Source organism: Notolabrus celidotus, chromosome 4 (genome assembly GCF_009762535.1).
Source record: "Notolabrus celidotus isolate fNotCel1 chromosome 4, fNotCel1.pri, whole genome shotgun sequence".
Lineage (NCBI taxonomy): Eukaryota > Metazoa > Chordata > Actinopteri > Labriformes > Labridae > Notolabrus > Notolabrus celidotus.
The window spans coordinates 37,849,403-37,866,186 of record NC_048275.1 but is presented as its reverse complement, the minus strand read 5'-3'; the positions used below and the strand labels follow the sequence as shown (position 1 = coordinate 37,866,186).

Here is a 16,784-nt window from a genome sequence, read left to right as displayed (position 1 = left end):
GTCGCCCTCCTTCTACTTTGAGATGTAGTTTCTTTACTAAATTGAGATTCAGCCTCCAAAAATGTAACAAAGACGCTGCTTTAGGTTACTATTATCATTCTTGGAAATTAACTTGTGCTTCATCCCAGAGACTGAGGTGAGATGACAGACATCTGTAATGTCAGAGCCGGCTGTCAAACAGTCAAAGACATGTTCCTATTATTGATTTTAGTCAAATCAGTTTGTCCACAAGTTGCTACTCTCTTTACTCTGTACATTTTAGAAGCTCTCATCTCTGCTTTTAATCAATACATGCTTTCTCCATCAGAGCCCCTCGACTCTGGAACGACCTCCCTGAGGAGGTAAGGCACGCAGAGTCAGTGACATCTTTTAAATCTCTTCTTAAAACCCATTTTTACAGACTTTTATGTGACTTCATCCTTCAAATCACTTTTACTTCTATTCTATTATTATTTTTTTTATTTTTATTCAAATAATTAATTGTTTTAAATTTGATTTGATTTTATTATTTATAGTTTAAAAAAAAAGTTTTCATTTATTATTTTAATGTTCCTAATTTATCCTTTTACAATACCTGTACTACGTACTAAAGTCACAGTCAATATCAGGCTGTGAGATTCTTCTGGTCCACTTCACTCCCTCCAGTTTACTGAGCCGGGTGAAATGGGTTTATAGACTCCGATGACGAACACGTGCACCAAATACATCATTGTGTACCAGGTCAGCCCTTAGATAAACTACCTTGCAGTAGCTGGTTTTGACCTATAGAGGGCAGTGTCTAAGCACATTTTTAACACAATCTGAGCAATTGTAATACTTTATACCCAACTACTGGGATCAAGACCCATATTGATTAACAGCACTACTAAATAGTCATATAAATAAGTGTACAGTTAAAAAAGTGGTGTGGGGTTGAGTTACTCTTTAACACTGAATAATGGAGAGGAGTATTGATAAGAGTATTGCAGGGCTCTCAAGTCTTGAACTCGGTTCAGAGTGTGTGGGGGGGCAGACAGACCGCGTCTTGTAGTCTGCGGTAAGTCTTCATTGTGCATCCTTTTCTTTGGAACGTAATGTTGTTGCGTTGTTTTACCCGGATACAATGATGCTATTTTTGTATTGGCTGTTGGGTAGCTTTATTTCTTTCTTTCCTTTGATTAGCTGGTGCGTGGCAAGCTCCTTCTGAGCTATACGGGAAACCCACTTGATTCATACCTGGTCCACAATTTAAAGAAAAGTGGTGCAACTTGGTTGTCGTTGTCCTAGTAATTACTCTGCATGAGAAATACAAAGTGTGGCGTGTGAGCATGTGAACAGGTTGAAATGTGTGTCTCACGCCCAATGCGTGAGACTTGAGAGCCCTGGTATTGGTATTGATAAAACCCTAAAGATACGATCCCTCCTTCTCATATTCAGCCTACCGTCCGGACATGGTTAGCCTGGCTTAGCATAGCACAGCACAAAACAGTTTTCTTAATTAGTAGGAGCCCTTAGCTGATAATTATGACCACAGTAAAATGAAAAAAACTCTGGTATGATTCTTTAACTTCACATCCCACCCAGCCAACACCTCACTGGGTTATTGGTTCACAATCAGGAAGGGTGTAACGTCCTGCTCCACTACAGTCTTCATAGCTTCATATAAAGTTACACCCGTCCTAAATGTTTAAGAGCCAAAGCCATATTTCCCCAAAGCACCTTGATGCCTCTATCAGCTCCCTTTAAATCTCTCTGCAGGACTACGTGACGTTCAGGGATCAGTTCTGGAGCCGTATGGACTGAACTAGATGGAACAAGATGCTTTGGGATGGCTGTGCTCGAATCGACAGAAGAGAGAAGGGTAAAGAGTGCTGTTGTACTTACATCCTGACTAACCTGTAATGACACCGTGTGGTAGCTGGCGGGGATGCCCTCGTCCTCCTCATCGTCACTGTGGGAGCGGGACAGACGCTGGCTGGACACTCGGCTGCTGCCTCGCCTCGTCCCTCCTCCGCCCTCCTTCTCCCGGCCCCCGGCCTTCCTCCTCATCCGATACTTGGAGTCGTACTTGTGGCTTTTCTTCTTGTCGTGGTTGCGATAACCTGAGAAAGAGGAGGAGTCAAATGAAATCAAACCCATACAATGTTCTTTTGTGCTTCTTTAGCGTCCACTCGATGGGATTGCTTCTGCTGTGCAAGCTTCCCTCTCAGAGCTAACAGTGACACTTTTTAAAATGTGAGAAGTGTTTTCAGACGTACAGCTGGCGCAGGTCGTCAAAGAAGCAGTCATAGATGAGCAGAGAGAAGAAAGAGGCGATCACTGTTATTTCACAGTATACTGGGAGACAGGACGGCAACACCTGCAGGCTGCTAATGTGCACCCACCTGTGTGTGTCATGAAAACTTAGTCACAACCAACAAGTGGGACCGTCTTTTATTCAGGGTTTAGTGATTCAATGCTGAGACAGTGGATGGCACCACCTGTAGATCTGTACGGAGAGTCAACCCCTCATTACTGAGACCAAAAGTCACAGCTTTAGTGTCATGGGGATAAAAGATGGAGACCAGGTGATCGAAGTAAAGTAGCACAAAAAAGGAGAAGTGAACTAAGGACTGAGGTGGAGTTATGATGCTTGTTTTAAGCCTGTCAGGCACCTCTCCTTTGGAATCATGTACCAGTCAGAGACCGGGAGGGAGACACCCTCTCTACTTACTACTCTTAGTTATGCTGCTACGGGCTTAGACTGCCGGGGGCATGCTGGGATCCACCCCTCATCCCTTACTTTAACTCTTCCTGTCCCATTAAAGTTACTAACCATAGACCTTTCTGGAGTCCCTGAGCTCCCTTGTCTCGTAGGTTCCCCCGGAACTCTGCTGCTGTGGATGTTCCAGACTCCAGCTGCTACAACTACTACTATCCGTCTCACCACTATCATCTCTCTCTCTCTCTCTTCATCTCCCTCTATCCCTCTCTCCAACACGGTCTCAGCAGATGTGTGTCTAACATGAGTCTGGTCCTGCTGGAGGTTTCTGCCTGTTAAAGGAAGTTTGTCCTTGCCACTGTAACTTGCTAAATGCTGCAAAGTGCTCTGCTCATGGTGGATTAAGATGAGATCAGACTGAGTCCTGTCTGTAAGATGGGACTGGATCTTATCCTGTCTTGATGTTGGGTCTTTGTTAATAATAGAACCTAGAGTATGGTCTAGACCTGCTCTGTTTGGAAAGAGTCTGAGGAGAACATTTGTTGGGATTAGTGTTATACAGTGTTATCATCTTGTATTCGGGTCCTGAAGTCCACATACTTGTGATTGAATTCAAATGAATGCATTAAAGCTAGGGTTGGTAGTCACGGAAAACTAGCATGAATTTGAATGTAGCATTTCCTCAGGACTCCATCTAACCCCTCCCCCCCACCTCTTGGAGCTCCTCCAAAACGACGGCCCAGCTCATGTGCATGAGCACCGCTGATTGGCGACCATATGATGGTGACTGATTTAAAACCGGTCCTCATCACATTGTTTGTGTTTTACACTACGTCAACTCATGTCTCACTCAGCGGTAAGAAAACACCAAAACATTCTCATAGTGAAAGTTAAAAACACAAACAAACATGAAATGTACGCTTTGCAGGAGGCGGGCAGAACGGCAGGACGGGATCTGATTGGTTTCATCATTTGGCTCCTGATGGCAGGGACTGGTTGGTGTTTTCCCAGGTTTACTCCGGCTGTAGATAGCAGCATCTTTTTTTAAACCAGTATAACAAAAAGTGTATCTAAATCTGACTAACAACCCCAGCTTTAATCAGTGATGTGGAACAAGAAGAAAAGGCCTTCTGGTGTTTGTTAAGAGCAAATGTAATATGAACTTTGTAAGTCTAAACTGCAGTTTAACAGAGACACTTCCAGATGTTTTAAACGAGGATGTCCAGAAATCAGATTGATCCTCACCTCCCCATTCTTCCCGCTCAGGGGAATTATTAAAACTTAATAAATATAATAGTTTAAATCAGACTGAAAAGACACAGTAACAGCGAATGATGACCATCTAACATGCTTCATATTACCATCATGCAGCCGTTGCCCATGCCTCCAGGCTACGTGCTGTGAGCCAGTGTCATGCAAAAGACTTCTCCTTTGTCCTGAAAACACCTTTGACATAAAGATATGAAGTGGACCACAGAGGACTAACACAGTAATAAAAGGTTTTGCATTCAGCATCAGAGTCTCATACACATGATCTCCATCCTCAGCCCGGAGCTTTGATCGACCCCGCTCTTTTGTCCGTCAGTGTAAAGCTCTGTTGACAGATTGTATCCAATGGCCTGAAGCGATGGGAGGAAATGAATGGGCCATCATCTATACCAAAGCACAGTGCACCACTGCCATTTGCAACCTTAATCCCTGTCTTACTGTAGATCACAAACACCATACAGAGGGATGAATGGAGGAGGGGAGGAGGAGGTGAGAGGGGTGGATGACAAGAAGGATAAGTGGAGGAAGAGGGGGAAGACTGTGGGGGGTAATATGAAGGATAAAAACAGCAGAGTAAAGGCAGCTATGGGGAAACTAACTCCTAAGTTTACCTGTCACTGTGGAATTTACCAAATCCTGGAGTTTAAAATCTTAAGCTTCCACAGACAGCAGGAAAATCATCTTATTCTCTGAGAAGTCACTCCTCAATAAATATCTGACCAAAGAAAACATTACAGTGATATTGTACATGATTTTACAGTTAAATGATCCTAAAAATAATTACTATTTATATGTGGGTGAATAGAATAAACAGAGATATCATAACCACGAGGGCAGGGTGTGAGCAGGTTGAAATATATGCTTAAACAGAAGTGCTATAGTTAACTAAACTTAGGTAGTCAGGTGTTTTTGCAGCTAAAAAACAAACAGAACACTGAAGTTTCAATACTCATATTCAGATATGTAATTTATATATCATCACTTATTCTTCGTCTCTTCTATGGGAGCACATTTTCACCACTACAATAACAAAGAGATGAACACTGCTCATTTAAAATCATGACTATGAGATAAAACCTCATAATCATGATCATCTGTCACAGCATGAACATACAACTGCACTTTTCTTTTTAACATTCTGGTTTTCAACCATGTTTTTTTTTTATTAAATAACTAAAGGCTATTAGGTTATGTATTTATATATTCTACTTATGTATAGGGTCTTTAATAATTATAACAGTCAACACTATGAGAAAGTTTGGAGAAATAAATCACAAACTTCAATGATAGTCAGAATTATGAAATGAGTAGTCATAAATGGGAGGTGAAAAGTCATGAACTATGAGATAAGGTCAAGATATTGATTGAAAAAGTGGTAAATATGAGATTAAAATTGAAATGATTTTATACCAAGTCATGATTATGAGTTACAGTTCAAATCATGTGAGAGTCAGTTTGATGATGAAACTCTTTTCTCAGAATTTAAATTCTCTCATTTTCAGATCTTTTTAAAGCATCATTTTGACTTCACATCTGAGTCATTCTGAACGATTAAGGCAGAGTTTTCCCTCAGTTTATTTATCTTCTCTGGCAGGAGAAGGCTTTCTGAAGAGTTAGACTTAAAGACTCTCATAAATTCTAAATTCACATCTTTGTCTCACCTCCGTTCAGGCTGGCCTCCACAAACACTCGTATGGCTCTGACACACAGCTCAAAGTTATCAGGTGTGACGTGGGCAGCATCCCGGACGATGAACGACAGCGTTTCCACGCACTTGATGAGAGACTTGGTGTCGTGCTGGCCCAGGTCCTGACCCAGAGTCAGACTGTACTGGTTCACCAGTGGGTGGTTCAGCTGAGCTTTAGAGCCCAATGTTGGGATCTTACTGGTCTCCAGGTCATCTTTACCCACCTAGAGAAAACAGAGAAATGTGACAGAGACAGATTTTATTTCAATAAGTTCCCCCATTATTATTCATTTATTCAACAATTAATGAATTAGTATCCCTGCTCAGACTGATCATCTTTTAGAAGACTTACATTTATTCTGTATGCACCACATTGACACTCATCATTGAACCTTTGAACCCATCAGCTAAGGTCAGACAACAATGTCGGACCTCCTGTTTTTGCTCTCCATCCCAAACCAGAGCACTTCTTAAACTAAAACCCAGACCCCAAGCACAGATTCAACATTTTCACAGAGAACCTGTAAGTAGAGATGAGTTGATACGAAACACTAAACACAAAGTACAGTCTATCCCACGGCTCGGCTCACTGATGAGGGTGTGTGTGTTTACTGACCACGAGCCATCCACTGCTGGCGACATCCACGTCCGTTGTGGAGCGAGGGATCCTGGTCTTGCTGTGATCGGTGTAGACCTCAGAGTCAGAAGTGTAGCCACGGTCTAAGCTGGCCTCTCCAGGATGATGAGACTGCAGCTCGCTGTCCGACTGAGCTCCTGGAGAGATGAAGAGTAAACAACATCAGTTTTCTGAATGTTTTTTAACATGCTGGACAAAACTAGAGGTGCATTTCAACCAAGAGTTCCAGGGTCTTTTAGCTAGACACAGGAACACAGGGTCTAAAAGGATGCTGTGCCCCCATTGTTGTCTGCGTTTCGACCGCGGGCTGAAGTCCCGGGTAGATTGTGCAAATCAGGCCAGTGAAGTATGGAGAAAAAAAAAGTAAATGCACTACACCACCAGACCAGTAGAGGGCAGTACAACAAAGAGGAATGCCATTCATCACAGATGACACCATAGAAGCAGACGGACAGGCAGGTGTCATTATGAGCAACAACCTGCCCCCCGAAAGTCCTGGGGACCTTTGAAAAGTACTACCCCCCCCCCCAAGCAGGGGCTTTTCAGGAGGGAGATTAACTACCCAGGAACTAAATTTAGACCCTGGGTCCTCCAGTTGAAACGCACGTAGTTCAGGGGTAAAGTCCCTGCGGTCAAAAAACGCCTTAGGGCTAATAAATATTAACAACTGTTTGCCTGAGTCCACTTGTATTATGTCAGATTGTATTATCTTCCCTGCAATGCAAGGATAAGTGTATTAACCCCATGGTGTGGAACTGTGTGTATTGGAGGTTGGATTGATCATGTTGTCATAAAAACTCTGAACCTGTGTCGTTGTCAGTCGATGAAGAGGAGAGCTGAAAGGAGGCGTGAGGTTTCACTCCGGCTCCGATGCACTCCAGCAGGGAGAAGAGTGTGTACCAGTCGTCTGTGCAGTGGATGTTGGCTGCATTAGTCTTCAGCAGCTCGTGGAGACCGAAGGCCACCTCCCTGCTGACCCGCGACAAGACGTGAGGTTTCATCATCAGCAGGTGACGCAGAGAGAGGAGAACCTGTGGGAGGAGTCACAGAGCCTACTGTTACTTCATCTACATTCATTCAGTCTAACTTCACTTAATTAATCAGTGTTATTGTTTTCAATTAACTTCAGACACCTTCGTATCTTAAAGAGCTCATAGTGCCTTGTTACCCCTCCAGAACACTACGCTCCCAACATGCAGGCCTGCTGGTCGTACTTAAAGTCTCTAAAATTAGTATGGGAGGTAGAGCCTTCAGTTATCAGGCCCCTCTCCTTTGGAATCATCTACCAGTCAGGGTCCAGGAGGCAGACACCCTCTCTACTTTTAAGAGTAGGCTTCAAACTTTCCTTTTTGATAAAGCTTATGGTTAGAGCTGGATCAGGGTTAGACCAGCTCTTGGCTATGCAGCTATAAGCTTAGACTGACACACTGGGATTCTGTCTTTCCCTCTCTCTCCTCTGACTCTTACTTTAACTCTCCCTGTCCCATTAAAGTTACTAACCATAGACCTTTCTGGAGTCCCTGAGCTCCCTTGTCTCGTAGGTTGCTGTAGACGTGCCAGACTCCAGCTGCTACAACTACTACTATCCGTCTCACCACTATCATCTCTCTCTCTCTTCATCTCCCTCTATCCCTCTCTCCAACACGGTCTCAGCAGATGTGTGTCTAACATGAGTCTGGTCCTGCTGGAGGTTTCTGCCTGTTAAAGGAAGTTTGTCCTTGCCACTGTAACTTGCTAAATGCTGCAAAGTGCTCTGCTCATGGTGGATTAAGATGAGATCAGACTGAGTCCTGTCTGTAAGATGGGACTGGATCTGATCCTGTCTTGATGTTGGGTCTTTGTTAATAAAAGAACATAGAATACGGTCTAGACCTGATGTGTTTGGAAAGAGTCTGAGGAGAACATTTGTTGTGATTTGGCGCTTTATAAATAAAGATTGATTGATTGATTGATGGCTGTTTGTGTGTAAGCGATGTTACAGTCTACTGACCTGAGGTCATCTTCTCAGCCTCTATGTGTGTGTGTGTGTGTGTGTGTGTGTGTTGTGTACCTGAGAGCTTATGTCTTCTCGTCTCAGCAGACGGATTGCGAGTCGGAGGAGTCCCACCACGGCCCTCTCCACCAGGAAGCAGCTCTCTGTGGCGTGAACGCAGAGGTGGCAGAGACGGTCTCGTACTGTCTGCCACACGCAGGACACACGGTCTCTACACACACACACACATGAAGAAGGACATGCTTGGGTGAAAAATGACTACGACAAAAACAATCAGTGCTGGGAGACATAGCTGACACATTTTCCAACTAACCGGTTCTCCAGAACAATTCGCAGCAACATCTCCAAACAGAAGGCAGCATCCTCTTCATCATACGTCTCTTCATCTGGGGTGACTGATATCAGAGCCTGGAGAGGAGAAGCTTTTATGTTTATGTTTGTTTTGTTAAGTCAATGACTGAACCAAGTTATAAGTTAAACACCATTATCCAAAGCACTTTCAACAAACACTTCTATTCAGGCAGGGAAACCAGTACAGGATGAGCACATCATGATCTTTTGTGTGTAAATGAAGATATAAAATAACCTTCATGAGCTCCTGGAGAGACTCCAGCTGTAAGAATTTACTCTCTGTGATCAGCTTTTCTGGGTCGCATTGCTAGAAAGAGTAAAAAGAGAAAGAAACAATAAAAAGATGACACATTTATCAGAGTGAAAACTGTCTGAATGTGAGATACAAACCACAAGACAAAGTGTGTGCCCTTATTTAAGAATGTTAGTATTCAAAGAGCTTTAGAAACTCCCTTTTATGACTTTAATGTTTATTTGAATCCTTTTATAGTTTTAGGAAAGACATGTTTAAAGAACTTCAGTATGTTTGTTTAATGTGCAATAAAGAAGAGGAGAGCAGAAACACTGAAGATGACTTTTCATTTAAAGCCTTCAGAGCAAATTTGTCAAGTTGTAGTCTTGTGGAAAAGGTATTTATGTGCATCAAATAAAACAGATTCTTATGGCCCTGTCACTCCTTGACGATTTAGCCAGCGTATGCTGGCGTATACAAAAATTGGGGAGTACCATGGTGTACGTCGCATCAGTTATGGGTAAGTTTTGAATAAGTTAAGAGCACGCTGAAGCACACTGGTATACTTCATATGCAGCATATGGATCATACGTCCGGCATACGCCTGCCATAAGCTGTAGGTAAGTTCTGCGATGGTTGACACACGTTCACACACGTAGAGCTGTGTGTCTGCGTGTGTGTGAGTGTGTGAAGCCTTGGAGCCCTCACTCAGTGTCAAACAGCAGAGCCTCCGAAACAGAAGCTGAAGCCAGCATGTCAGAGTCTGCTGGTGTTCAACGATAAAGCTGCTGTTGTTGAATTCAATGAAGTTCAAAATGTGACGTTTTAGAAAGCACTGCAGTCAATAAGTGTAACTTGTTGTAAAGAGCAGAGGCTGTGTTCCTGCTGGTTTCACTCCTCTGACACTCTCCACGGCTCATCATGTTCTTACAAAGAGAGACTGCAGAGTTTTTAATAACACACACCTTTTTGAGTCACCAATGAAGAACATCTCATTTCAACACGTATACATCGTCATTACCAAGCAGCAGCTTTTACTTTTACGCTGCCGCGTGCTTTGCACAAGTGGACTATAGTTGGGCATAAGTTATGAATATGATATGTATACACCGAAATTGAAAAAATATCAGTGTTTGTCAGCTATTAGAAGCATTTTGATACGCTGGCTAAATCGTCAAGGTGTGACAGGGCCAATAAAGATGTTGTTAATTGTGTATTTTAACACCAGAGATTTTAGGCTTTCACTAAAAGCTTTTAAGACATTAGTGGACAGAAATAAATAATAATGGATTGTTTATCAGAGCACAGAGCACAGAGGCTGTTCTGCAGACTTGTTTAAAGAGTTAAGTTGTGGAAACAGATCAAGCTTTATAATAAACTTTAAAGCTTCACCTTTATACAGAGGATGGCAGCCTGCTTGGCCTCCTGGTTCTCCGTGGACGGTCCTCTGAGCCCTGACTGCTCGGCTCCGCTCAACGTCAACCAGTTAACAAAACTCAACACGGCAGACTCCCCGCTGACATGCAACAGACGGAGCAAACGTTAGTTAGACTGCTGGACAGGATTCTTAAAGCACATTTCTCATCATCACAGAGAGCAGTGTGAGATGTGTGTGTGTACCGATTTGAGGGTGTTTCCTCTCTTTGAAGTGAAATCTTCCCATTTGGTTCCACAAAATCCTCCACCTGAGGACACAAGCACAGAGGTCTATCAGTGAGCAGCAGGGGGCAGCAGAGCATGTAGAATCCAGTTCAAACAGAGAGAGACAATGTGTGTTTACAGTCTTCATCACAGAGCAGACATGAATCATTCACTGACAGGACGTTAGAGAGTGTGTGGTGTTTAGAAAGCGAGTCCTGACCTCGACCATGGCTTTAGGCAGCAGCTCTGCTCTGAACAGCTGCAGCATGGAGTCCATGATGTTCTTCCAGCCCTCCCTCAGGATGTTGCCGTGCCGGTGGGCGAGGTCAAACACGGTCTTGGCAGCAATCTGTGCCTTGGTGTTGCTGCCGAACACTGTGGGAAGGTTTTCTACAGACTGCAGAGAGAGAGAGAGGACACAGAAATCAAGACTCATTGACTGTGTCAAACATCTTTACTCACATGAACCTTCATGTTTGAGTTACAAACGGAACAAAGTTTATCTCTCATCATGATTTCAAACATTTACATAAGGTCTTCTATTTCACAGCCTGCATGGTATCATGGTCTGTGCTGCTGTAATTAATTATTATAGACATTCTGTTTCACCAACACTTATTAATAACCTCCTGAATGAAAAAAGGCATTAATCAGTTTATCATTAAAACATCCAAAAGTAACTAAAAAGATTCACTTTGAGATAAAGTCAATGTTCTTTTTTCTTTGTTGAGTTTGAGGCTTGAGTGATCACTTGATCATAGATATAGACACAGAACTCTGTGTTATAAAAGGAAGACTTTTATCATAACGAGCATCAACATTTTTAAAAGCAAACTCAAGACCAAACTTTTTAGTCATGCTTTTAACTGAGCTTTATTCTTAAAACAGTTTCATTTCCCCTTACTGAATTTATTCATTTAGTTAGTTAGTTAGTTCAAATTTTAGTCACTTTTTACTCTATATATTTATTTTAAGCATAGCATCTTGTTTTCTTTTAATGGTTTAATATTTTAGTGTTTTATTATCTTGGTAATTTATTTATTTTGGTGAGTTTAATTTCCTGTGTTGAGTTTTAAAAACATCTTATTTTACCTTCAGTGTTTCCTCATTAAGATACCATGACAGCGTTTCCTCAGTTCGTTCAGCAACTTCTTTTTTATTTTCATTCATTCATTTATTCATTTTATTTTATTATTATTATTATTATTATTATTATTGTTTCATATACTGTGTTCTTAACCTTAAGATTGTGGGGTGGGTTTGGGATCGGGGCTGGGGTTGGAATTAGGATGGGGGGGTCTTTTTATTTTCATTTTTATATCTTTCTCTTTTTTTAAATGTAGGTATTCTATTTGAAGTTGTTTTTATATACAGCACTTTGTGTTACAATGTCATTGTATGAAAAGCGCTTGATAAATAAAGTCTGATTGATTGATTGATTGATTGATTGATTGATTGATTGATTGATTGATTGATTGACTGATTGATTATCCTGCTTTTAAGAAATGTCATTGCACCACCCTTTATCCCTTAGTCCCTCTATGACCACAGTCTTTGTTTAATTTATTCTGTCCTTATTTTCTGTGAAATTCACTTTTGGATTCAAGAATGTCCAACAACTGACAGCTGTATGATATATAAATGACATCACGCTCATCTTTTGCACAGATCAGAGCGTAGAGCTCACTTACATTAAAAAAACAAGTCAACAGAGGATGTGATAAAAGCAGCATTTGTTCTGTATACCTGGGGTGTAAAATACAAGTTCTAATTCTAAATATGGATATGATATTTACTGATATCTCAGAGTTTGCAACAATAAGATTTACATTCAATTCAACATCCTCCAGAGGAATGAAGGAACGATTGATTTCCATTTGAATCTTATTAGATAATGGAGCACTTACTGTACAGACTGGTTATCAACCCCCTTGTTTGTACATTATTAATATTAATATTAATATCAATATCATTTCTGATTAAGTGTGCAGTGTCGGCATGAACACATCTCTGTTGCAGCTGCATTGATTTTCTCTGCAGGATATCATTTGTGATCACAGTTTGCAGATGAAGTTAACAGATGCAGAATGAATAATGATGCAATAAGTCTTCCTTTCAAAATAAACCATATCATGTCTTTGCTTTTAAGCCACATTTACTTAGAAATTGCTGCACTGATGGATCATACAACAAACCAGAAGAACTCAAAGCCAGCATGTTCACTATGACAAGGTCTGTTACAGGATTTAAAAAAATATGATCATCACTACAGGGGTCTCATGTTGTACTTTGGGATCCTTTAAGAAATATTAACAGTGTGTTACTGCAGTGTGTTCAGATCTGTCCGCTTTAAGCTAATGCCTGTGGACACCTCACTCACCTCACTGCTCAGGGTGGTAAACTTGCAAAGGGAGATGATCAAGTTGTCGAACACGTCACTGAAGCCATAGTGAGCTGATATCATCGCACATTTCCTGCAAATAGAAAAAACAACAATGACTGTGTACACCTTTAAATCTCACAAAACAACCAATCACATCAGAGGGCCGCTTCCTAGATTAGACAAGTTTGAGTCCAGTGTTGCATTCAGGAGGACAAATCCAGCCTGAACCTCAGACAGTCTGTCCTCTGGCTCTGACCAATCATCAAACTCTGCTTCCATAGAGGCCCTGAGCTTTAAAGGAGCCTTTACATTCATCAGCATGTTTTATTAGCTGCATTCATTTCTGCTGTGTCTTTTGTAGAAGTGTGTGAGATTTACAGGGATGTTTCAATGGTGTCAGGAAAACTGTGATTCAGTAAGATCACAGGTATCATTCAGGTGGCTAGCATAGCAGAAGTTGTTGGCTGGAGATGTGTGCTACAGTAGTCTGTGATTGAAGAAAACTAGGCTGTCAGCTCATGTGCGGATAACTAGGTTTTTCTTTGGCTGTAAGTTTAGACCTGTCACACAATCTTAGACCTGACTGCTTACCTGAAGCCGGTGATTGCCTTCTGGAGGATGCTGTCTTCCAGGCTCTTGTCAAAGACGTAGGAGAGGGCAGCGATGGTGGGACCCAGGTCATAGTGAACAGGTCATGGTCGTAGCTTCCAGGCGGCAGGTGGAGGAAAACACCCTCAGACGTGGCTCCACGGTGCAGCAACACACTCCACACGTAGTTCTCCTTCACCAACCCCGACTGCTCGTCTGGCATCACAATCTCCTCACTCCTGAAATACAGCTCAGCGGTGACATCGGCTCCTGAAGCTCATGTTAGCTCATGTTAGCTCATGTTAGCTTTTGAAACCCGTCATGAAACATATTTTTACTCCTTGGCTTTTAACCCAGCATGAGAGCTGTGTGGTCTCTGTCTCTGTCTGTTCTTTTATTGTTTTTTTATCTGCTCTTGCAGTGTTTTTATTTTATTTTGTATTATTTATTTCATTCTATGTTTTTTTAAACTATTTTTTAAAGTGTTATATTACTTTCTTTTTTTAAACCTTTTTTTGTTGTTTTTTTTCACAATTTTTTTAAACTGTTTTATTTTTATCATTATTTATTTTTATAATTTTGTTTTTTTTTGTTTTTTAACACATTTTTTAAGTGTTTCATATTTTTATTAATATTAATTTTTATTTTTTTGTTTTTTTAAACAATTTTAAAAACAATAATAATCTTATGTATTTGTGTTTTTTAAAAATATTTAAATTGTTTTATTTTTGTACTCTATTTTTTTATATCTATTTTTACTATTTTTTTTGTTTTATTCTATTTTATTTTTTTGACAGCGTTTTATTTTCTGTGTGTTTTAACTTATTTTACCTCACTGTGCAGCACTTTTCAAACTTGATTTTTTTAAATGTGCCATGTAAATAAAGTGGACTGGATTGGATGGTGCAGAAAACACTGAGAAATGTAGAAATGGTCTCTTCATTGAAGTGTCCAGCAGAGCGCGCCCAAACTCCACATACAACAACACCACCAGCACGGTCTGCAGCACGAGCAGAGACGACAATGGGAGAACTGTTTCCCCCTTTATGGAAGTATCAAATATACTTTCATAAAACTATCTACACAGAAGAAACCTTTATGAGAGATTATATTTTATTATAACTCAAGAATTGATCAGTATTTATCGTCAGGATTGTTTGATTATCTTCCAAACAATATGAAGATTTAGCGACAGCTGGTGGGACAGCACTCTGAGGCATAGTTTAGAGGATATTTATCTTGTATCTGTCATATTCTTTAGATCAAACCAGGAATCAGAAGTTAAATAATGCGTTGTTCTTTAAAGATTCTAAAGTGGATGTTTCTCAGTCTAATCAGAGGTGCTGGCTGATGAATGTGAGACACGTAGTGAGGAGTGATGGCAGCTTACTTGATAGCAACGTAGATATCCTCCAGCATGTCCTGGTCAAAGTCTTTATTTCCATTCACACCCTTCAGATTCTTCTTAAATTGCTGTTCAGAGAAACAAAAGAAGGGACAATAGATTAGCTTCTAGAAACTTGATTTAAAAACCGTTACCATTCCGGTCACTAGCTTAGCTTACACACCAAAGCCTGCTTCATTAACTGAGCACCCAACCAACAATTAAATCACACATCATGTAGAAACACACGTGTTCGTGTTACTTAATATGCTTTAGTTACAGTGTTAGGAAAACAGGGATTAGAGCTGTGAGGCTCCTGTAAATAAACACAGCCGCACTGCGATGACGGACAGCCTTAAGGTTTGGTTTGGTGCCTCACGACGCAGAGTGTGTCCAACTAGCAGGTAAGAAGATTGGAAACAGGAGCTTCTCTGCAGGGACACACGGAAAATAAACACAACGCAGAGAGCCAGAGGAAGCAGGAGGCTGCAGGACCAGGCCTGTTTGTCATGCTCATATCACACACACACGCATACAGCATTTTGCTTGGTATCACACAGCAGCCGCTCATAACAGCAGGCTGCCAAATCAACAGCTTGCTGTGTTTTATGGTCATAATCCCCCCTGACCTCACCTGCACCTCCCTAAAAACATACATCTCATCGTCGGATCCTTGAGAATGGGATCTCATTTACACTCGGTGATGCTGGGCATGCTTTCCCCCATTTCAAAAATAACCACGCTGCCGACACATGCTGCGGTGAATACTACACATTGCAAGCTGCTAAGTAACTGAAGTGCTAGGCGCCACTTTTATTGGGCCTCTCCTCTCTATTGTGTGGAAGCCTCTGCCTGTTGTCTGAGCCCGGAGGTCAACGAGCTTTCTTCACCAAACCACCACTGACCTCTGGAGAATGTGTAGGGATATTTCAAACAACATAAAACACCAGCTGTATGATACGCTATGCTCCACAGCGTCCTGTAATTTATGTGTTCATAAAATACAGGAGGACAGAGAGAAAGAGAAAGCAAGATCCAGCTATTGTTGTCTGTGAGAGAGCGGCCCACCCACAAGCGGCCCCAGAGCCTCTGTTTAGTCTTCATCAGCTGTCAATCACTGACAGAAAAAACAGAGACAAAGACTCACGCACACGCACACGCACACGCACACACACACACACACACACACACACACACACACACACACACACACAGACCACTTTCCCTGCCCCCTCTCCGACTGTTTAGGATGAGTTCACCTCTCAGACGGACCACCACTGGCTACAGCTGTTGGCTTTCTCAGACGCCAAGCTGCACCGGTGCAAATGCTAACCCTTACAGAGGAATGTCGTCGCCTCAGACTCAAAGAGGGGCATGTCCCAATGATAGACAGAAACAAACTGATATATACAAACACTCCAGCTCTGTATTAAACCTGCACACTCACATTTATTCCAGAGATCACTGAGTTATTAACTCTGATGTAACTGTGGCAGGAAACAGAGTGTTCCCCTAAACAGGGCGACAGTAAAGCTGAGTGGAATAATCACAGTTTCATTAAACACACTATGATGAAGATGACTTTATGATCACACAGATATCAAACAATCCCGATCCCCTAACATTCATTTGAACTGAAAATGTAATGTGTGGATCCCTTAAAGCTGGTTTAACGTGCAGAGGGAGCGCTCAGATGAGGCACCTGTCATCGTCCGTCTCTGACAGCAGAGACTCCAGGCTGCAGAGGGTTTCATAAAGCTGACTGATAGACCTGAGAGGCACACAGTAACAACAGGCTTCATGTGCGGCTTTGTTCTACATGCTTCTGAATCTGATGGTTCATCAGTCCTTTAAAGTCTGTAAACGTGGGTAAACCCAGGAGACCAGGTTCTGGACTTTAAAGTGAAAGGTTGTCCCATTCCTGCCTGAGAGAGGATTT

At 41.7% G+C, this 16,784-nt stretch overlaps 1 protein-coding gene across 1 annotated transcript in view; it reads right to left on the bottom strand.

Annotated features, from left to right (window-relative positions):
* Positions 1-16,784, bottom strand: part of gbf1 (golgi brefeldin A resistant guanine nucleotide exchange factor 1) — a 130,193-nt gene that overhangs the window by 10,148 nt on the left and 103,261 nt on the right. Inside the window, 14 exon segments of the mRNA XM_034681656.1 lie at positions 1,876-2,081; positions 5,611-5,860; positions 6,253-6,410; positions 7,079-7,304; positions 8,324-8,477; positions 8,580-8,674; positions 8,853-8,924; positions 10,242-10,365; positions 10,470-10,534; positions 10,711-10,887; positions 12,871-12,964; positions 13,465-13,546; positions 13,549-13,700; positions 14,852-14,934. Of these exon segments, the coding sequence (XP_034537547.1) occupies positions 1,876-2,081; positions 5,611-5,860; positions 6,253-6,410; positions 7,079-7,304; positions 8,324-8,477; positions 8,580-8,674; positions 8,853-8,924; positions 10,242-10,365; positions 10,470-10,534; positions 10,711-10,887; positions 12,871-12,964; positions 13,465-13,546; positions 13,549-13,700; positions 14,852-14,934 (1,938 nt within the window).